This window comes from Manis javanica, chromosome 4 (genome assembly GCF_040802235.1).
Source record: "Manis javanica isolate MJ-LG chromosome 4, MJ_LKY, whole genome shotgun sequence".
Lineage (NCBI taxonomy): Eukaryota > Metazoa > Chordata > Mammalia > Pholidota > Manidae > Manis > Manis javanica.
In genome coordinates, this window is record NC_133159.1 from 114,818,525 (window position 1) to 114,840,529 (window position 22,005).

Genomic DNA, 22,005 nt, shown 5'->3' on the forward strand with positions numbered 1-22,005 from the left:
AAGAGTACAGCAGGCACTCAGAAAGTGGAGCGGAATTACTACCGCTTAGTCAACAACCCCTTCCTGTTCATGTACCTGTTTTCTCCCTCCACTAGTCGGCACATAGTAGGGCCCCAATAAATAAATGCCTTATGAGCCGCAGGGTATACGTTCGACCATCCTTCGCAAGGGTGGAGGGAGTCTGGTGTCCCCATTTCACAGGAGAGAAAACAGGCCCAGGTGGGGCTGTGGCCCACACGAGGTGACACGAAGGTGGCCGGGTAGCCCCCTGAATCACGCTGTGTGCCCCGCAGGCCAACAAAGAATAAGGAGGCCCCCAAGGCACTGTCACAGATGACCTAAAGGGTCAGACCTACAGGCCTTCGGGACAGGTGCTGCCTGTATGCCCGACACTCAGAAGGAACATGGGCCTAGACAGCTTTCTCCACACCGAGGGTCAAGGTACAAGAGCACACGCATCACAACGGTCGCTGGGAGCCGGCTCGTTCGTCGTACACAGAACCACCACCACACCGCCCGGTGGCTGCCTCAAAACGCAGCTCTGCACCTTTAAATCCAGAGTGCGTAGAGTCTCGCTGCCGAGGGGGTTACGCAGAACGAGGAGGGGCGTGGCCTTCCCACCATTGGCTGAACTGCACAGTATTTTGGCACTTGGGCACGGGCCTCGGCGCGCCGATTGGAGCTAGGCCTGCTTGTCTCCTTTCCTCGGTCAGCGGTCGGCCCCAGGGCTTCAGCGTTCGGTTGCCGGGTCCTGCACGTTCCATTTCCAGGCGGGCCCGGGCTTTGGGGCCCGAACGGACCCGCTACGTCTTCCGGTCGGTGGGCTGAAGCTGCGACGCAGGTACGGCCGGAGTGCGACAGGGTGTATCTAGTCACCCAGCCCCGGGCTTGGAGAGTGAGTTTGCGCCGGTCGGGGGCGTGGTCTCTGCTCCCGCAAAAGGTCCCGGCCCGGGAAAGAGGGAAGGGCTTTCGACCTGGAGCAGGAGTTCGAATTCCGATCCTGCACTTCCCGTCTTGGGCACATCACTTCGTTTCCCGGGCCTTGCTGTGGTTCCCTGTGATAGGCCCACGCAGCGCTGGCCCTGGGCGGCAGGTTCGGCGAAGGAGGGGGAAGACAGGAGGCATCGCAGGGCCGGGTTATTTTTAACCACCCGCGCCTTCTCCCCCTTCTAGTTGGACCGCTGCGGGTTGTGGCCTGAGCGACCCCGCCAGTGACTGGGCTGAGTCCTAGTTTCGACAGGTGGGGAGTATTTAAAGCAATTTACAGTTTGCAAAGTGGATTCCTGGTCCCGCCGGAGGCTGGTGACAGTATTGATCACTGATGAGGAATCTGAAACTGGCTGCAAGGCCCTGGTGGGCCATCCCACTAACCTTTGACCAACGTGGGCCCCAGAGCCCTCTTGTTCTGTTTTTAGTCTGAGCAAACGAGGGGGTGGTATCCGGGCCGAGTCTTACAGTGGTTCAGGCTTCAGCTGCTCCAGACATCTTGTGCAGCTGGGCCCTGGACACCCACAGCCCAGCAGGGAGGGTTAGAAGTCCTTGGTGTCCTAGCTGGCTCCGACCTCGCCGCCATCTCAGGTTTCCTCAGAGACAGTTCTGCTTGGGGGTCGGACTGGTCCCCTGACCTTGCCTTGGTCACACACACCCCACCCAGCTCTCTGGGCCTGAGGGGCAAGAGTCCCCATGGATGACCCTGAGGTTGAGTCTTGGACTGGGAGGGGAGAGACCTCTGCCTCCACTTCCCAAGTGCTCTCCCACTGAACCCCACAGTTCTGGACTCCTTACTTATAACCGTTGCAGTTTCACAGGTGAGCAAACAGCTGGGGCTTCAGGCCCTCCCTCATCTTACTTTATGTTTCTTGGTTTCTTGGGCTCCTGGCAGCTGAAGATAGCTCCCCCACCCTGCCATTCCAAGGTTGTCCCAAATCTGAATGGCCATGAGAGGCACTGGGCCAGTCCTTTGTTTGGGGTCTTTGTCTTAGGGTACAGTGCTCACTGCCCCTTCAGCTGGGCCTTCAGCCTTGACTGGCACATACCTATTGACAGGTAGTTCGTGGACAGCCTGGGCCATCTCACAGGTCCTGCCCTTTGACTTGATATCTCTTGCTCTGGGGCTACCCTGTTGAGATGTGGGGGTAACTGTGGGCTCCTGAGCCTCACTGAGGTCCACTCAAAGGTCTGAGAGGTCCTCTAGGACAGGCTGTCTGGGACTCCAAGCTGTGGTCTTCTCTAGGCCTTGATTTATTCCTGCTGTGCCTAGCCTGGTTACAAACTGGGTGAGGAGCCTCTAAGACGGCCATCGGCCCCAGGAGACCGACTCGGGGGTGGGCAATAGTTTAGAGGTATGGAAGCTGTGGGTCTGAATCCCTGCCACTTACTGTGTGGTATGGCAGCCAGTTTCTCTGTGCAGCGGGGGTGATGGTAAGACCCACCTCGCAGTCTTTGGTGATGTCAGGGGTCCTAAAGAGAGATGGGCCCCCTTCTCTGACTTGCCTCAGGGTCTTCCTGTGCAAGCTCCCCCGTCTGAGGGGTGGGTGAATTGCTTGCTGGTTTCAAGCAGAGGGCTTGGGCAGCTCCCCATCTCCTCCCAAGAAAACCTGCAAGTGTTCCCTTTCTCCTAAGAAATCCTCAGGTACCCCCTCATGGGCTGTACTCTCAGTGACCCAGCCTGATGGCAGCTAGAGCACCTGCCCTACTTCCAGCCTGGCTGTCCCCGCTGAGCTGTCCCTGTACCCTCTTTCTCTTATAGGTGCCCATACCATGGCAGAGTTCTCCCAGAAACGTGGGCAGCAGCGTGATGAGGTGCTGGGTGGCACAGTGGACTTCCTCCTGGCCAATGCCCGCCTGGTGCTAGGTGTGGGCGGGGCTGCTGTGCTGGGCATTGCTACCCTGGCCGTGAAGCGGGTAAGGCCAGGCTGGGCCGGTTACAGCTGAGGCTCCCAGAGGAGGACAGCGGGGCCCTGGGGGTGGAGGGTAGGGACTGCTCCCGGCTGGTGGCTGCTTCTCTACCCCAGCAACCTGGTTTGCTTTGCTCCTGGCTTTGCTGTGGCTGCTGAGGCTTCTGATGCTCTGTCACTCTGCCTGCAGTTCATTGACCGGGCCACCAGCCCTCGGGATGAGGATGACGCCAAGGGGGACACCACTTGCCTGGAGGAGAGCTGGAAGGAACTGAGCCTGCTCAAGGCCACACCACGCCTACTGCCCCGGCCCCCACCTGCTGCCCTCAGCCAGCCCGTGTCACTCCCAGGCCCCTCACCCTCCACCCCAGGTGAGCGGCACACCTTCCCCTCTGGTCTGGGTGGGCGCCCCTTTGGTGGTCACTTTTGGGAGATGCAGCCCAGGCTATGCCAGGATTGTGCAACCTATGCAAGGCCCTCCTCCACCAGGGCCGCTACTGCCCGTGTTGTGATGGCGGCACGCGTCTCTGCTCTCCTGCCTCTTGGGTGGTGCTCAGGCTCCATCTGCCATGTGTACTCTGAGGGTGGAACCAGAGCAAGGTGGCAGTCATGACAGTGGGGGCCTCAGATGGGGGCCCGAGGCCTAGGGTGTGTGTCCCTGCTTTACACGAAGCTCTTTTAGGGTCCTGGGGATCTGGGGCCATCACTCCAGGTGAGAACCTGGGTTGAGCTAAGTGCTGTCTCAGGTGGTCATTTCACAGGCGAGGAAAATGAGGCCCAGGGATGTCACACAGTTGGCAATTGGGTAGAATTCTCTGGGCTGGTCATGGGGGCCTCTGACATGGGGCCTCTGACCCCTTTACTCTGCAGAGGGGCCTGCAGATGCTGAGCCCCAGACGTCGCCTCAGCTTAGCTCCCGAGCACCATTGTGCCTGACATTCCAGGAGAAGCTGCTGGCATTTGAGCGGGACCGTGTGGCCATTCCAACAGCCCATGTGGCTCTTGCCAAACAGCTGGCTGGTGACATTGCCCTCGAGCTGCAGGCCTATTTGCGTAGCAAGTTCCAGGAATTGCCCTTTGGGCCTCTTGTGCCCAGCGGGCCACTCTACGATGGGCTGCAGGCAGGGGCTGCTGACCATGTGCGTCTCCTGGTTCCCCTGGTGCTCGAGCTGGGCCTGTGGAGCCTGGTACCTGGTGTGGACACAGTGGCCAGGGACCCTCGCTGCTGGGCTGTGCGCAGGACTCAGCTTGAGTTCTGCCCCCGTGGGAGCAGCCCCTGGGACCGCTTTCTGGTGGGTGGCTACCTGTCTTCCCGTGTCCTCCTGGAGCTGCTTCGAAAGGCACTGGCCACCTCCGTCAACTGGCCAGCCATTGGCAGCCTTCTTGGGTGCCTGATCCGGCCCAGCATGGCTTCGGAGGAGCTGCTGCTCGAGGTGCAGCACGAGCAGCTAGAGCTCACTGTTGCCGTATTCCTGGCGGTCACTGGAACCGACACTGAGCACCTCCTTCTGGCCTGGCCCCTGGAGGGGCTGGCTGGGAACCTCTGGCTGCAGGACTTGTACCCGGCAGAGGCTGCCAGGCTGCGGGCCCTGGATGACCGTGATGCTGGAGCTCGCCAGCGGCTGCTGCTGCTGCTGTGTGGTGTGTGTTGCGGCCACCCGGCCCTAGGGAGGTTGGGCTGGTGCCACCTGACCCAGGTGGTTCTGCGCCTTGGGGAGGAGGAGGAGGACTGGGCTGAGGAGGCCTTGGGAGACCGCTTCCTGCAGGCCCTGGGGTTGCTCCTCAGCAGCCTGGAGCGGGCCAGCCTGCCCTGCCACCTCAACCCCAGTGTGAACGTCCTCAGCAGCCTGCGAGAGGAGGAGATTGACGACATCGGCTACGCACTCTACAATGGCCTGCAGGCTCCTGAGTGGCTGCTCTAGATGGGTGGCCAGCACGTGTCCTCATGCCAGGGAGCCAAGAGTGCCTCCCTCCCAGGAATTTGGAGAGCACGTTTTCTCTTGCTTTTAGCCAGAATAAAAGTGTGTTGCCTGAGCCCATGGGGTTAGCATGTGCATGGGCACCAGTCACTGAAGCCTCAAGCCCAGAGAGCTTGGGTTGCTGTCTCCTAAGCATGGCCAGGCCCATGTCCAGAAGTCTGGAGTCTACACCACTCCACATGCTCCCTCAGCCCTTGGGGCGCATCCCAGGACCCTGGGCTTGGCCCACCGTCATGAGCAGTGACGCAACTGGTGGAACCAGACTCCCGCCGCCTGGGCTCCATTTTCTGCTGAGGGCGAGTCAGTGCTTCCCTTGGTGCCAGCCCCCGGCCGGTCTGGGCTGCCAGTGCTGGATGGCAATGTCTGTCGTAGCCCCCAGGGGCTGCAGTCACCTGGTATCCCTGGAAAGCAGCTTTGGCTGCCGTAAAGGCTGGAATTCCCCAGTGTCTGTCGGGTTTGCTGGGTTTGCCGTGTCCTCTAGCCTGGAGTGGGAGCGCTTTGATACCCTGCCTGCCTCACACCTTGGGGGAAGGCCCTCCTCCCTCCAGCTGGGCGTTCTCTCTTCAGGCAGCAGAGGCCCTTGAAAGGGCCCCTTTCTGCTGGCAGAGTCCAGGCTCTCTGGGTTGCCGGTAGCCAAGGGTGTCCCACTAGCTGCTGCTGGGCCTGGCCACAGGGCAGAGGCTGTGCCCTCCCAGAGGGGCTGCTTTGCGGGCCTGGCCTCCGTGAACTGCTCTCAGCTATGCCTGCTGCCTTCTCACTGGAGCCTGGCAGAGGTCAGGGAGGGCCTGTGCCCCTCCTGGGCATCGGTCCTGCCTGGGGGATCATGTTCCTAGCAGCCTTTGCTTCATTGCTGGTGCAAAGTCATGTTTCAGAGAATATGAACAGGAATAAAAGGAAAAACTCAAACATCCACGTGACTTGTGCTGTGCTCTTACACAGCTCTTTGGCATTCTGGAAGCTTGGCCAGAGGGCTTGGGATCAACGTGGAGGCAGGATTTAACTGAACAGTAGGTTATGCAGGAGGGTATTACAAGACTCCTGCTGTGATGTCCCACTTTAGTGGTGGGGACCAACTAGCCAGGGTTTTATTTCTTCCCAGAAGCTTAACCTCTCACCCTGTGCTTTCTAGTATGGGCAGGGCTGCCACAAAGTCTTTCAGCCAGCAGCCAGATTTCAGAGAAATGATTTCTCCATCTCTCTTGTCTCTCCTTGACCTCCAAAGGAGGGGGCAAACCTCCCCCTCTGCTCCCACCTTGTACAGAGAGGATGGCAGTGCAGCTCAGCATCCCCACAGGAGCAAAGCTGGGGCTCCCTTCCTGTCACCACACGACAGATAAGGCCTGGGGAAGGCTTTGGACCACATGCACTCAGGCACAAGGACAGCTGCTGCTTCCATCCTGTATCTCCCTTTCCCACTGCATTTCCTGAGGTGACCCCTACACCTTCAAACTGATTACATGGCAAGAAGGGGAACAGGACCACAGGCTGCCTTGGGAGGTCAGGGCTCTGCTTCAGGGGCATGCGGCCAGCTCCTGATTCTGCACTGAGAGGCTGTGGTGAAGGTCATAGGGTGGGAGGCGCTTAGCCAAGGTCCATTCAGACCACTTGGCTCAGGAGCAGTGCATAGAGAGCTGTGCACAGCTGTAACGGTGGATGGCGGGCAAAGGAACAGCCTGGAAGCAGGGGTCAGTAAAACTGGGCCTGTAGTACTTCACAGGACAGTTGTAAGGAGTAACTGCTGGCAAGCACAAAGTGAGCAGCCCGAGCCAGGAATTGTTAGCCCTTGCTCCCCCTGCTTTCACTGACCGACATCAAGTGCATCAAAGAGCTCCCAGTGCTAGGCCTGCGTCTGTCCGACGTCATGCTCCTCAGGACCATGGGTGAGCGGCTGGCTGGGGCACCACCTGGCCAGCAGTCAGGAAGCAAGTTGAGTACAGAGCCTTTCCTAGGTGGCAACCACCAGCATGTGGCCTGTGTGAGCCTCCTGCTTCAGACAGCTTTGAATCCCCCTCATGCATGGCTAGGATAACCCAGGATAAATGAAAAGGGAGAGAGAGGAGGTGTTGTGGTTACATCACCCATCCAAGGTTGATGTCTGGAACTTAGCCAGGGATGTGAACAAAGCATCATGTTCTAGCAGCCTTTGCAGGACCTGGTGTGCTGGGCAGGCGCAGGCCCACATGGTGCCCACTGCACAGCAGCTGCTGTCCCACCCAATCCCCTTTAGTGCAGGGAAGTTCCAACTATTTGAGCAAGGTGTGCTCAGCCCAGGGCCTACAAGTCTTACTGCTTAGACCCTTGGGCTGTGGTGGCAAAACCAGGCTGTCTGGGTCCTTGGGTTAGCTTTTCTGAGTGACCCCAAGCCAGAGTTCCGATGGCTGAGGCACAGCGGCGATGCCCCCCTGCTCACCACAAAAGGTTTTCCAGTGCAGATAAAACACAAAACCAAAATGGCAAGTAGGAACTAATTTTAAATATGTCACCCATATTTTCTCTACCCTAAGTCAAGCAGGGCAAGCGCTGCAGTCCAGGCAGGGCAGTAGGCAGGCATGCAGACTATACACATGCAGCCCACGGGCACTGCCCATGCCCTGGCCCGCCGCTGCAGAAGCGGTCTGATCAGGCCTTGCCAGCCTCCCTCCTGAGCAGGCCAGAGAGCCACGTAAACAGCCTCCCTACAGTGGCTCCCCACTCTAGGTGGCTAGATGGGAGTTCCAGACCAGTGTTTCCCCTGGGATGTTCACAGCAGCCAAGTTTATTGGTGCAGGGGCGGCCACAGCTGGCGTGGCTGGTTCAGAGGTTGGCACCGGAAGTGTGTTTGGCAGCCCAATCATTGCTCTGCCAGGAACCCATCTCTGAAGCAGCAGCTCTTCTCCTAGGCAATCCTGGGCTTCGCCCTGAGGCCAAGGGGCTCATTCGATGGCAGCCTTTCTCATCCTGTTTGCCACATGAGGCTCTGTGGGGGTCACCTGCTGCTTAGACTCCAGACCATGCCCAGTCCTGGAGTGTGCTAAGCTTCACCATTAAACACATTTCCCTAAAATAAAAAAAATACCTTATCATATATAAAACATATCCTTTCTGTAAATCACTTGCTAGCAGTGGTCTTCGGGAACACTTATCTGCAGTAGTCTACCCAGGGTGGGACCATTCATCCTGGACACCTGACCCGTCTGGTTGTTTTCAATCTTTTTTTTTAGAAGCCCTGAAGGAAGTGTGTGTGCACACAAGCTTCCTCATCAGGAGATGCCTGGGAGTGGAAAGCATTCAAACATCCCACTCTGAAGGAGCTTGCCAAACTGCATACTGAAAGGCCTTTGGTCAGCGGGCCAGAAAACCATCCCAGAGCTCTGGGCTGTACCTGGCAGGACTGCAGCAGGCGGGGAGCTGGGGGTGCCCTGCACCCCACCAACCCTGCCACCTGCTCCACTACATTCTCTAATCTCTCCTCCAAAGACTATCACTGAGTGGAAATGGAGTGCAATCCACACTCCCACCAGCAACGCCTGGTGTCTGTGGCTAGCCACATTTAGCTGGCGTGCACCAAGAATAAAGAAGCCATTTCAGTGCTGGCTGCAGAGCCACCTGGGTCAGAGGCCTTCACAGGCCAGAATCTACCTTGCGAATGCCTGGCCTGACCTGGCGGGCAAGGCATCCAAGGAAGGCGCCTCACGGCTTTTGGTCCCAAACAGGCACTTGCCCTTCACCCAGGGAATTCACTGGTGTGGAGCCAAGCCTTAGAACCCCTGGGGGCAGACAAGGGCTCCAGAGCAGGTGTGCACCTCCTCTGGGGGCAGGAAGGACACTACGGTCAGGGTCTAGAAGAGCTCACCCGGCAGCCCGGAATCCAGGGCTGCTGCCCCATCTGTCCATTCTCTCCAAAACTAGGGACCTTCAACCTGCTATGTCACATGCATCTGTGACACACTGCATTTTGCCTAAGTACATTTTTCTTACATAATCGGAAAAATACGTTCTTTTTAAAAACTCCAGTCACATACCATTTGGTTGTACTGAGGAAGGTAAGGCTGGAGTGGGCAGAGCCCAGTATAGTCCAAGGGCTGGCCCAGCAGCCCCAGGAAGCAGCTTTGTGCCGCCTTTGCACTGCTGCTGCTCCCTGAGACAGCAGTTCACTGGCTGGGGCCTCAGGCCGGCAGAAGGCAACTCCCAGGCTCTGGGGCATGTGATTGCTCCATGAGCTTTCCAGGTCAACCCTGAGCACCATATCTCCCAGCACGAATGCTGGTGGTCTAAGGCAGGGATGGGGTGCACACACTTGTCCCTTGCAGGGCCAGCCGAGGTGGGTGAGTGGCACCAGCCCAGCATGCTAGTCGAACCCACCCACCTTTGTATTCTAGTCCAGGGAATTCAGATGCTGGGTGTGATTCTTGAACAGGTTAAGCTCTGGGCTGCAATAGGCCCTGGAAGGAAAGGACGCTGTGTATTCACCCCCAAAGGGTGGCAGGGTCTCTTCCAGTGTCCTGAGAGCTGGTAATAGATTCGGGTGCGGCACTGCTGGGCACACCAGGCCTGGCGCTAGGGGTGGCTCGCTGCCTAGAAGCATGGGGCCTATTTTTAGCTTCCAGCTGCTCCAAGACCGCTGAGTATCAGATACCCTCCCAGAACAGCAGCGCTGTGTGGGGCAGCTGTGGGGGGCAGGGCAGCCTGCTCTGGGTCAGTCAGGCATCCCACTCTGGTGGGATGTTTGGCGGCTCTCCCCTGCCATGCAGGTCCCATTCTCCAGGAGCCCTAAGTGTGGGCATAGCAGCAGAGACTCAGCTTCAATCCCACCCTAGCTGCTTGTAGAGGAAGGTGTTCTCCCATCTGTGCCTCACTTTCCATTATCAGACAGACAGGTGCTGCCTTGCAGGGGGGCCAGGATTCAGTAAGTGGGGGTCATTTTCTCCTCAGCCCTGCATTGTACACGCTGCAGATGGGGTTCAAACCTTCCCAGTCACCATGGAGTGGGGAAAGATCACTTTCTCAGTGCACTGTGTGCTGCCAGCCTGATTGGGCCATCAAGACGTGGGGCAGACTCCCCCATAGGTTCTGCGACATTTCCACTACAGTCAGGCCTGACTGTAACCCTCACCAGCCTCCAGCCAAATGTCACCACCCCGGTAGAGATGAGGCCGCTCCAGCTCCACAGGGAAAGCACAAGTCCAGGGGGCACAGAAGGTCAGTGGGGTCAGGATCCCAGCCAGAAGTTCTGGGCCCTGACACACGCACAGGGAGCTACCTGTGCAAAGATCAAGATCCACAGATGCTTCCAGTATCCAGAATCTATAAAGAACTGCTACAAACTCAACAGAAAGACAAACCACCCAATTGAAAAATAGGCAAAAGACTTGAACAAGTATTTCTCCAAAGACATACAAACGGCCAGTCAGCACATGCTTGACATTGATGTTCATTAGGAAAATGCAAGTCAACACCATGAGATACCATTTCACACCCACCAGGTTGGCCAGAATTTAAAAAAGTAAGTAAGTGTCAGCAAGGCTGTGAAGAACCCTTGTAACTGTTGGTGGGAATGGAAAGTGCAGCTGCCATGGAAAATTGAGTAGTGGCTAAACATAATCACCCTGAACAGCAATGTCCCTCCTAGGTATATACCCAAAGGACTGAAAATGGGTGTTCAAATACTTGAACATGAATTTTTACAGCAGCCTATTCACAACAGCCCCCAAATGTCCATCCACATGGACATGAATGAATGTAATGGGGTTCATCTGCACAGTGGAGTATTGTTCAGTCATAAAAAGGACAAAGTGCAAACACGTGCTACAGTATGGATGAACCTTGCAAACACCACACAAGTGAGAGAAGCCAGACACACGTCATATACTGTATGATTCCATTTATGTGAATGAAATGTTCAGAATAGGTAGAACCACAGAGATAGAGAGTGACTGGCAGCTGCCAAGGAAAGCAACACAAACGCAGGGCCATGACACACCCACTGAACAGAGGCTCCAGGAGCCATTCCAGGCATCTGCACTTATAAAAACCCTCCACCCTGCCCTCAGCTGGGGCACAGAGCTACTAGGCCAACAGAAAGTATGAGGCCGGGAGTCCCAAGACCTGAGGAGAGTTCATTTCACTGCCTTGCAGTATGACCCTGGGCAACTCTAGCCCCATTTCTGCTTATACCCTAAAATATAAAATAAAGCCAATATGGCTATATATTATTCATCAGGTTTTTTGTAAAGCAAATAAGGAATGTGACCACCTCCAGGAGGTGTGGAGACAAAGGGCGTTCTGACTCTGGCTCCGGCTCTCTCCTCTGCTCTGTGGGACAGGCTATTTGGGGGCCAGGAGAGGCTGGGCTTCCAGCTCAGCCCAGGGACGGGGAGGACAGGCTGGGGCTGGGAGGGGAGGCCTTGAGGGCTGGAGGCTGGGGAGAGGTTCCTCGGGCCCTGGCTGTTCCCTGTGCCCACACACATTGCACCATGCCCACCAGAGTGAAGGGCAGAGTCTTCACTGAGGCATGGGCCGGGGGGTGTACTGGCTGTGGCAGCTGCTAGGTAAACAGAAAGCTCGCTGCTTCTGTACACACGATTTTAGAACTAGGGCCGATTCCTTGCATCACCCTTCTCAGGATGTCTGTAGAGAGAAGCCCCTTCCGGGCGGCCCGAGCCTGCTCTGGGAGCGCCAGGCCCTCAAGCGGGCTTTCTGGAGGCGAAGGCAGCCCTGGAGGTTGCAGCTACAGGATGTCCCTCCCACCCCTGCAGCAAAACTTTCTGCTATCAGCTACTCCACAGCAACCATACCCCCTGGGCCACAGGGAGCAGCTGCTGTGCCTTCTCTGAGGCCGCAGCCACTCCTAGCCCTGGGCAGAGGGCCACTGTCTAACAGGTGGCCTTAGGAGAGCAGGCTGGACCTTGAGTCCTAATACAGGCAGGCTCCAAAAGCTGCCACTTTCCTCAAAGCCTCCGGGGCAGCGAGGTGGCACATGTTCCCAGTGGAAACATATTGTTCTGGAGACAAAAGAGGCAGGTCTGAGAAGTGGCCTTTTCTACCCTGACCTGTCTTCATCTGTTCTGCGGACAGAAGGGACGGGTGTGTCCAGGCTGGTGGCAAAGGCTGCATTTCCGGGGCTTCTTGGCTGTGGACCCCGTGTCTGAGGAACTGGCCCGTGCTCTTTTGCTTCTGGCCTCTGGCCCCTGTGTTTTTCCTCTGCCTCCTGGCCAGGATGGGGCTCCAAAAGTCCCTGCGGGAAGAGTCAGGGTAAGGCTGAGATTAGTATGGACACACTGAAGTGGCAGGAAATACAGGTTAGTGTTTGGTGGAGGGCAGAGGGCATCCTCCCAACTTTTATGTGGCCACGCCCACCCACAACCAGCTCCCTGTGCTTTGTGAACACACCCGTCACCACCTTTTGTCACCCCGATACTGCGCTCTAAGGACCCTGAGCCCTTGAAGCCTTGCCCCCCTCACTGTCCTGGAGAGAAGGGCGGGCTGTCACTTTGTGTGTGTCCTCTTTACAGAGGTGGAGACCAAGCACGCAACTGGCCCGCCACACGGGCTGCAACGGGACCAGCAGGCCGCCCCAGCCTCCAAGCCGGACACAGAGACCTGCCCTGCTGGTCCTCAGGTGGGCCTCTCAGTACCAGCTGCCTTACTGCCCAGGGCAGCCGACCAGCAGTGTCTGGCCTGGAGGTTGGACACCACTTCCTTCCAAAGGGGGATATGAATGGCCCTTGCACACCTGAAGTGTGTGCAAGGCCAGACTACCTCTCACATAATTCCACTGTGTGTCTGTCACGGCAGTGGCTGTCTCTAGGTCCCTCAGGCCCTGGGGGCCAGCCCCACGCCTTTACCAAGCCTTCTGGGCTCTTTCTGTACATGCAGAGCTGGTGACCCACTAGAATCAGTCTGACTAACCAAATTCCTTCATAAAAGAGGAACCCTGGAAAGGTGGGAGGTGCCCATCTTAAGGAGGAAACTGAGTCTGACTCATCTGTTCAAGCCACGGCTGGGCTTTGGACCCAGCTGTCAGACCACAAAGCTCACATGAGGCTCTCAGCCATTCCCAGTTCTTAATTAAGCTTCTGCTGTGTACAGGGTGTACGGGACCATTTCAAAGTGCCTTCAAGGACATTATCTATCTTGTGCACAATGTCCGGATTGCAATTCTCCCCATAACCATTTCTGGGTCAACAGCCCAAGCTGTGACACCCTGGGCACGTTCCCAGGTATCGTCTGGGCCAGTTTCTTCATCTTAAGAAATGAGGCTGCAGATGATCTAGAGGAGACAGGGCTGTGCTGCTGGGTGACCTAAACAAGCCAGTTCATGTGTCTGGGCCTCAACTTCCTTATTCATGAAACCGAGGTCACATCATTTACCTGATGAAGATACATATACAGCCATGTAGCACAGGGCCAGGCACATGGCAGCTCCTCAGTTAATGGCTGCCACCCTTTAATTTGGAATGAACACTGTGTTGTTTGTTACCCTGCTGAAAGTGACCATGAGGAAACAGGAGCAAGGCACCCTGCACACCCCTCCTGACCCCTGCTGCAGGGATCTGCACGCAGCGCCTGCCCCTGAACCGCCACAGGAGCTGCTCCCACACGACGCTGCTGTAGGGACAGAGCCCCGTGACCGCCTCACCTGGGGCCATGTTCTCATCCACCCACTGGAAGAAGCCACATTGACGCTCTCTTGGCTTGGCACACGTGTGGAACTGGCGCCCCTTGTTGGGCCCGTCCTTCTGCACTGTCCGTGTGACAGTGGGCTGGCTGCACAGGCAGGACATGCCACCACCCCTGTCATCACCAGAGCTGCCAAACCCACCCGGGGGGTTCCTCGAGCCTGGCTGATGTCCCACTGAGCCCCCAGGGGGCTTTGATGCTGAGGGAGGCAGCCCTCCTGCTTCTGGGGGGCTGCTGTCAGCCCACAGGAAGAAGTTGCAGTTGCCACCATTGCATTTATAGAACTGCCGGCCCTGGTTGGGACCCTCCTTCCGAACAGTGAGCAGCAGGGCCTCCTGGCCACAGTTGCAGGTCACAGAGTTGCTTTCCCCAGTGGCAGTGGGCGGTGGCAGAATCTGGGCCAGAGCACTTGAGGGCCCAGTTGGCCAAGTGTCAGGAGGCTGGCAGTTGTCCATCCTGTTCAGGGACTGGCTGGCCTGCAGGTAGCCAGAGGGTTGGCTGACTGTCTGGCCAGCTCTCGGGGGACCTCGTGAAAATCGTGGGTCCAAGATCTCCTTCAGGGTCTCATCACACCCACCAATACAGCCAACAAACTCCAGAGGCATGGTTGGGGGAAGGCTACCACGTTTAAACTTCAACTTCAACCTAGTGAGGCCAGAGATGAGAAAAAACATTAACAAAAGGTGCAAGAGTCCTTTCCCTGATCCAAAGGGCACCCTCTCCCACACTGCCCTGCAAGTCCATGCCCAACCGCCAGCCCCTCCAGGTATCAGAGTGCAGAGGGGAGGGAGAGCAGATCTGACACCCCAAGAATCCCCAAAATACAGAAGCCTCTCAAAGGTTTCCCAGGGCCAGTGGTCTTGGGCCTCTGGTGCTCCTGGGCCTTCAAGCTAAGGTTGAAACTCTTCGATAACCACACTAAGAGGCTGCATCTGTTCAGCTGTCATTCTCCCATGTATGCAACAAATTCAGCAGACTGAGGAAACAGATGGGAGATTCCAACTGTCTTTGATTAAGTCAGATGTTAATCAAGATGGAAAACAATGCATTCTTATTTTTTTGCTTTGGAGAATATACTTTATTCTAAAAACATGTTATTTGCTTGTATGCAATGCATTTGTTATAAACAAATTACTAAGATATCTCTGCTTTAATTTAGAATATGGTAAATACTGATATATGTAACCCACAAGGAAAGCTCTTTGGGTTCCTCAGTAACTTTTAAGAGTGTAAAAGATCCTATGAACAAAAGGTTTGAGGGCCAGTTCTGTATGATGGCTCTAGGCTTCTGGGAGGAGCCAGAAATGTGGATTTGGCATAGGAATACTTTCTTAAGCGCTACATGGCAATCTACCCAGAAAGGGCAGGGAAAGGATGCCTTCAGGGTTCTTCTGGATGCAAAGAGGGTTCCTCCAGAGCCAGCCCAGGAACCCTCGCCAGGGTCAGGGCTGGCTTCCACACGAACACACGCGGTGACGGGGAGGCATGGGTTGATAGAGGACCATGACCCCGCTGCTGCTGAGTGCAGCCAAAGGCCCTGCCCCAGGTGCTCAGGGATTAAAGGCCCTGGAGGTAAACTCCTGTGCCCTCTTCAGCTCACTCGGTGCCCGGCTCACCTGTACACAGGATGTGGCTGACACACTGGACACACACTCCCATCCTTGCTGGCCTCCAGTACGGAGTCAGGGAACCACAGAGCTGATCGACAGTCTGGGAAACCCACACAGCTGAGGTAGAACCTGGGGAGCACAGGGAGCAGGGTCAGGCAGGAACCCCAGATCATAGGAAATATGCCCAGGCTGTTGCCCATCTGGCAAGGAAACTTTTCTTCAGCTGATTAAAGATGACATTCATTTTTCCAGAAGACACTTAATTGGTAATAGTCACAGATGCTGAGTGACTCAGAAAAGTTACCCTGCATAATTTCCCACTCCCCTAATGAAGAGCTACTGTGACTCTGCTTTTTACTGAAAACAAACAAACAAAAAACCCCAACTCATCTACCCACACCCAGGCCACAGCGAGGCCAGTTCTTGGGGCTCTGCTCAGGCCTATGCTGAGTGCCATCCCCAACTTCCTCCTCACCACAGTCCTGGGGGCTCTGAGTGGGACCATCAGAGCCCTCAGTTTACACTGGTGCACACTGAGGCATGGAGCAGTCTGGAGACCCACCCCAGGATGCACGTGCGGTCGTGCGGTCAGCTGGCCACGGGGACTGGGAGCACAGCACCAGAGGAAAGAGCCTATGCTTCTTGGTGCCTTCCAGTTACCTTAGGGCTGGACATGCGAAATGTCCTTTGAGTGTGCCTGGGTATAGCTAGACTGGGAAAAACAAACAAATAAACCACAAACCCCAATTATTCAAACAGCAAATCTATAAACTCAGTGGAAGGCACCCAATACCCCCAGAGTGGTAAACTCCACAGGACAATCGCCAGCCCTCCCTGGGGACTTGCAGACCCCAGAGCAAATGCAAACCAAGTATCCCCTCCTATGTTCCAGTGGCCACCAAACCATTTACCCACTGCTGGCCAAGGAAGACCCCCACCAGCATATGAACACCGAGCACAGGGCTAGGCCTTCGACGGCACCAGAGTACACACCAGTGTGCAATCCAAGCCTTGCCCCCTTCTGTCAGGTTGGCCCACTAGCCTCTAGTTTCTGAGAACCAGGCCAGCCTTCTCCTCACCCAGGCCAGGGCAGAGATGGTTGGGTGAGGAGTCGGGCGACTGCCTGCTCACGCAGCAGGACAGAGGGAGCATGAGATGGTGTGAGGGGGCTGGCCAAGGGGGGAGGGGCCTTGCTGGCTTGGGTTCACACTCTGCCTTTCCTGCTGCCCAGGGCTGCCCGCTGTTGGGTGAGCTGCCTCAGCGCTAAGCCTGTCTTCACTCCTTTGAGAAGCGGGATAGCAAACACCTGCCTGTGGGGGGTTATGGAATTGAGTAAAATAATGTCTGCTGAGCGCTTTACATCATGCAGGCCCCAGGAATGGCTCACAGTAAATGATGGCTGCCCCTCTGCTCACCACTCCTATGAGCTTCCCCAGTGGCCAGGGGCTGGCTTGGATAGCTAGGCCAGGCCAGGCCTCCTGAGCTGTGGGTTAAGCTGCCCACTCTGAACTACTGTCCTGAAGATGAAAAGGGACCTGAGACACTCAGAACCAACCCAGAGCCCAAACTAAAAGATAAGGGCAGTACTGTTATCATGCCAACATATCAGGCTGTGTGCTACACTGTTGACACAGCTCTGTCAAGTGAAAGCTACTACCCTAAGTTTATGGGAGAGGAAACTGGGGCTCACAGTGGTTAGGAAACCTGCTTTGGGGCACAAAGCTTCTATGTGGCAGAAGTGGGATTTGAACCCAGACCCCACCTGGACCAAAGCTCATGCTTCTTCTACCATTCTCTACACACTGGGCAAGTGACGTCCTTCCCACAAATGACACAAGCCCTGCTGTCACCCAGTCCCCTTTGCATCCCACAGCCCTTCGCACCCACAAGGCCAGGTCCCAGCTGGCTGCCCATCTCCAGCACCAGGTCCAGAGGTGGGCCACAGCAGGCCTGCTTCAGATAACGACACAGACACGGAGCAGCAGGGCTCTGCAGGGAGCTGCCCAGCCAATGTTGCAGGTGTGGAGCAAGCGGAGGTGGGACAACTGGGCACTGACCCGCCGTTCTTCCTGGTCTTGAGGACCATGTCTCTGCTGCACTGCGGACACTTCCTGATGGGCTCTGGCGTGGTTGGGTAGATGGCTTCTTGCTGGGCTACCTCTGCCCCCTCCCCGAAGTACTGCGACAAGGCCTCATCCAATCTGGCAAACGGCAAAGCAGTCACAGCATTCTTATGTGCCCACAACAGGGCTGTGGCCTGGGGAGCCAGCTGGCTTGCCAGCACAGGCCCGATGCAGAGAACAGGGCAGAGAGTACTGTGCTGGCCAGGCAGCCCTGGCTCCAGGCAGCAACCAGGAGGGCTCCAGCCACAGTCAGGCACTTCGTGCCGTGTCCCAGGCACCACATCACCACATCAAATGAAAGCACACAGGGTCCATGCGCACGCGCCGGAGCGTGTCTGGGTTTAAGTTTAGACTAGTGCATGCACTTCTTTTCAAAACCGGCCTGGGGAGGAACACATGTCTCCCAGCAAACTGCACCCATGCTACTTGGTAAATGGCTACCTCCAAACAGGCCAGAGAATGGTTATCCATGAGCACCTGGGTGGAATGACAGGCAATTGTTGTTGCCTACTAATTCAAGCAAAATTAAAATCAAGAGAATGGCATTTCTCAGGCCATTAGCCCAGAATAACTGGACCAGGTATTCTTGGGATTGTTTCTAGACTGACAAAGCTCTAGGGAAAGGAACAAACAAATCTCAGGAGGAAGACCTCAGGGAGAAGCTATATGTGGATGCCCTACCTGGCAACAAGGACACCTGAAAGACACGGGTCACGAGGAGTCACCCCCTGGTTTCTGCTCAATCACCCCACAGGCTCCCACTTCTTATGGAAATGTCACGGCCAGGGTGGCTGAGCTTCATGAACGTGAGCAAGGGTGGGCAGGCCTGGCACTCACTTCTTAGCTTTAGCCACTGCTTCAATGAAAACCTGCTTGTATTTCTGGACTTGCTGCCTTAGAACCAGCAATTTGTCCTTCTTCCCCTCACAGATGAGCTTCAGATCAGCTTCCAGCTCAGCCCGGAGGTCAGGCTTGGACATCTCATAGCCCATGGAGTCATAACCTGCAGGGCCAAAAGCAGCGTTCTGTAACAGCCAGGACAACAGTCTCCCCAGCTGCTGCTGTGAGCTCCCTCCTCACCTTCCACAAGGCCCATGCCCAGGTGGCCAGGGAGAAACCGCTTGTCCGGGGTGAGTCCAACATACATCCGGGCTTTGATTGTCTCAATGTGCTCCGCGTGAGTGGCATCAGTCCCTGAAAGTCACTCTTGGTTACTCAGGTTAATCCAGACATGTCCCAGTGTCCTGTGGACACCTCCTTCCACTTAGACACCCTTTTCTCAGTAGGACACCCCCATTCACATCCGCCCGCACAGATATCTCAACAGCGCCTCCCCCTTCCCCTTACTCGCTAAAGCTCTCCCATCCTAGCTCTGAAACACCTCCACAGGACAGAACTGTGGCCAGAGCCCCATCATCCCAGCCTGTCATTACAGCACCCCCTGTCTCCTCATTGCTGATCTCTTCCTCCAGCCAACCCATTCTTTATGCTGTGGCCAAAGGGGTCTTTTAAAATGGAGCCCTGCCATCAGGGAATGCAAATCAAACCACAAAAACTACTACTTTATAACCACTGGGATGGGTACAAACAATGAGACAGACGGTAAGCACTGGCGAGGACGTGGAGAAACAGCCCGCATACACGGCTGGGGGACTGTGCAGAGCGGTCCAGAGGCGCCTCAAGAGGATATGATCCAACGATTCCACCGCTAGGTACATGCCCAAGAGAGCTGAAAACACGTCCACATGAACGGCAGCCAAAAAATGGACACAACCTAAATGCCCATTGGCTGGAGGTGAATTCACACAAGGGTATCCAGTAACAGAAAAGAATGGAGTTCTCAGGTAGGCCGACAGGATGGATGGACCCTGGAAACGTGCTCAGAGGCCAGCTCCAAAAGGCCACATGTGTGACCCCTTTTACAGGAAACACCTAAACTGGGAGAGTCTACTGAGTTGGACAGACAGTGGCAACCTAGGGCTGGGGGACTGGACGGAGGGGTTGGGAGTGCCTGCTGATGGGGCATTCTGTGCAAGCTGATGAAACTGTTTTAAAATGAACTCTGGATATGGCTGCACAATTTTGTAAATACACTAAACATTGAATTGCACATCTTAAATCAGTGAATTGTGTGGAATGTGAATTTTGACTCAATAAAAGCTGTTAACATTAAAAAAAAAATGTAGCTCTGTGTTGCTCCTTCCCTTACAAATCTCTGACTCTGCTGACCACAGGCCAACATGCAAGCTCCCCAGTCTGGTGTGCCAGACAGAGTCGGGCTCAGGTCACCTTTCAGGCCTCACCTTCCATGACCCCCTCCAGAGCACCCCGCTACCTGTCCCTGCGAGTGCTCTTCCTGTCCCTGCCTGTCCTTCAGACCCTGCCTGTGCTGGGCTTGCCTTCATTCATCGGCAGTTCTTACTGTGGGCTCCTGCTTGCCCCTGCAGGACTCACCACGCTGCGTTTCACTGGGGTTTGGTTTGTTTCTTCTGCTCAATGAGACCTGAAAGGGATGAGTCCTCTGGTCCCCAGGGCCTAGACCTAGGTCTAGCTCTCGTGGGCCTCAAGTTTTTAATGAAGAATTCCTGGTGGGTGAACTACCTCTAATTTTACACCAGCCTATAGGCTTTCTGGATAGCACAGTGTGGCCAGCGGGCTCCAGGTGGGAACATTTCATCCTGAGCCACAGAACTGACAGCGAACTTTGTGGTGAGGGGGCTGTGGCCCAGGGGCAATGGCCTGCTTCCCACATATCCAGTGACTCCTGTGCCCCCTCCGTCTACTGCCCTCCCCATCATGCTGCTGGCCCTTCTGGACTACTTTTGCCAGAGGCGGCCTTTAGAGGTGGATGAAAACTAACAAGGGGGCAGCAGATCAGTCACAAGGGACCCACCTATAAAGCCTGGGCCATAGGATTTAATTGGGAAAAAGAATTCTGGTCCACTTTTTTTTTTTAACCTAATTTCTGACTCCCAATTATGGAAAGTGCTTTAACAAAAGCTAAGAATATGGCCACCCATGGCTAATAGCAGGGTTGCCAACTTGGACTCCACAGGGGCCCAGCATGTAAGGAGCAGGTGAGTGAAGCCAAGTGTAAGCACAGAGAACACACCTGCCTAGAGGAGAGCTGCCACTCAAACCCACCCAGCTGTTTCCACGTGGGAGTGCAGGCTTGTGCTACAGACACCCTGACACTTCAAAAGATGAAGATGAGAGACTAGGAGGGATCACTCAAGTTTTCAGTGTTGGTACCATGTTCAAAATAAAACAAAAATAAATCCACGTGGGCCAAAAATAGTGAGTCAGTGGATAGGCCCTGGTCAGGGTGCTCCCAATGGAGACCTCGGAGTTACAGGGAGCGTCCATGTCCTCGTGGGTGGTGCAGAGCAGTGGTGAGGAGCATCAGCTGTGGAGTTATTCATGCCCAGGCTTTAATAATGCACACACTTTGTGACCCTAGGGAAGTCCTTCACTTCTCTAAGCCTCACTTCAGCTATAAGGGGGGCTTGAAAATGTAACACCCACATTAGAGTTGTCAAACAGATCAGAAGAGAAACTGTGCCTGGCAATGTGGGGTGCTCACCAGCTGCTAGGTACTCTGACAAGCTACTGACCAATGCCATGCTTTTCCATGAGGGTGATGAGGTCGGCTTCAGTGAGCAGCTGGGGTGGGCTTGTCTCCCCATCCACCATCTCCACAGTGCTGGGCTGAAAGCAGGAGCCTCTCTCATAGACAGGGAGGGTCTGCAGAGAGCAGCAAGAGCGTCAGTCAGATCATCCTGCTGTGGCACTCAGACAAAGGAGAACTTCTGTTGGTCCAGCTCCATAAGCCGGCACTAGGGTCAAGGGCACAACTGTCATCTCCGCTCCCTGAGGCTCATGGGGTGAAACATGGATTCTGAGCTCTAACTGGATGTACGATTCATCACCTTGTCACTCCAGTGATCATATGGGTACACATCCAGGTAGTTGCGGGCCAGAATCAAGAGGCCATGGGCCACGAAGCGTTCCTGAGCAATGTCGATCTCTACAGTGGTCTCCTGGCCCTGAGCATCCCGGGAGCAGCAGGCCAGGAAATGGCGAACAATAAACTCATACAGTCGCTGTTCATTTCCCTATGGAGAAAAGAAGAGAGTCTGAACACCCTCCAGAATATCACCTCTCAAGATCTCAGCATCACTGGTAGTTTGGCCTGGTTTAGGCACAGAGCAGGGCACACCAATCTGGCAGTCCATTGTGCAGGCAAGTCCTCGCCGGGCTGTGGGGTTTAGCCTGAAAAACTTCACTACTCCAACCAGGCAGTGGTAAGCATGGCAGGCATCTTGCCCTTAAGAATGAGAAGCAATTCTTCTGATGTAACCCAACCTAAGCAGAAAACAAGGTAAAAGCACAAGAAGCTACCAGAGAGCTCTTGTACATAAGGCTGGTAGAGCTGAGATATGCCTGCAGCCTTAGATCAACCTCGTAAGTCAGGGTTCCCAGTTATTCTCTACCAATTAAATAATCAAGAATTTGGTGAGGCTCAATCTAGCAAAAACCTATAAAATGCTCATACTCATATCCACTAATTCTCCATTAAGAATGTATTCAAAGGAATAGACATTCAAATAAAATTTATGTATGCAAATGTGAACTGCAGTAGATCATGTATCAATAAGATAATCTTTCAAAAACAGATTTGGCAAAATACATTATGGTACATCTATGCAACCATTAAATATCATACTTCACAATATTT

General features: G+C 55.2%; 2 protein-coding genes across 8 annotated transcripts in view; one reads left to right on the top strand and one right to left on the bottom strand.

Moving 5' to 3' along the window:
- Positions 1–171: 171 nt before the first annotated feature.
- Positions 172–5,786, top strand: MIEF2 (mitochondrial elongation factor 2). Of its 2 annotated transcripts, none has more exons than XM_017666847.3 (4): positions 172–895; positions 2,750–2,904; positions 3,088–3,268; positions 3,768–5,786. In XM_017666847.3, the coding sequence occupies exons 2-4, from the start codon at positions 2,761–2,763 to the stop codon at positions 4,817–4,819; spliced, it is 1,377 nt and encodes a 458-aa protein (XP_017522336.1). In that variant the 5' UTR covers positions 172–895; positions 2,750–2,760; the 3' UTR covers positions 4,820–5,786. The 2 variants fall into 2 exon arrangements, with proteins under 2 accessions (XP_017522336.1, XP_017522328.1); XM_017666839.3 differs by having other exon boundaries at positions 176–841.
- A 4,935-nt stretch (positions 5,787–10,721) lies between these two features.
- The window catches only part of TOP3A (DNA topoisomerase III alpha), a 56,628-nt gene continuing 45,344 nt past the window's right edge, over positions 10,722–22,005 (bottom strand). For all 6 annotated transcript variants that reach the window (XM_037019505.2, XM_037019506.2, XM_037019509.2 and 3 more), the window contains 8 exons: positions 21,197–21,382; positions 20,882–21,011; positions 18,348–18,461; positions 18,105–18,270; positions 17,202–17,345; positions 15,151–15,273; positions 13,494–14,179; positions 10,722–12,089 (listed from right to left, as the gene is read on the bottom strand). In XM_037019505.2, the coding sequence (XP_036875400.2) occupies positions 11,911–12,089; positions 13,494–14,179; positions 15,151–15,273; positions 17,202–17,345; positions 18,105–18,270; positions 18,348–18,461; positions 20,882–21,011; positions 21,197–21,382 (1,728 nt within the window). In that variant the 3' untranslated portion in view covers positions 10,722–11,910. The remainder of the gene's footprint in view (positions 12,090–13,493; positions 14,180–15,150; positions 15,274–17,201; positions 17,346–18,104; positions 18,271–18,347; positions 18,462–20,881; positions 21,012–21,196; positions 21,383–22,005) is intronic.

Coding starts and splice junctions, on each gene's coding strand:
- MIEF2 (XM_017666847.3), top strand. CDS start 2,761: ATGGCAGAGTTCTCCCAGAAACGTGGGCAGCAGCGTGATGAGGTGCTG. Junction 2,905..3,087: donor CTACCCTGGCCGTGAAGCGG/GTAAGGCCAGGC, acceptor CTCTGCCTGCAG/TTCATTGACCGGGCCACCAG. Junction 3,269..3,767: donor CCCCTCACCCTCCACCCCAG/GTGAGCGGCACA, acceptor TTTACTCTGCAG/AGGGGCCTGCAGATGCTGAG.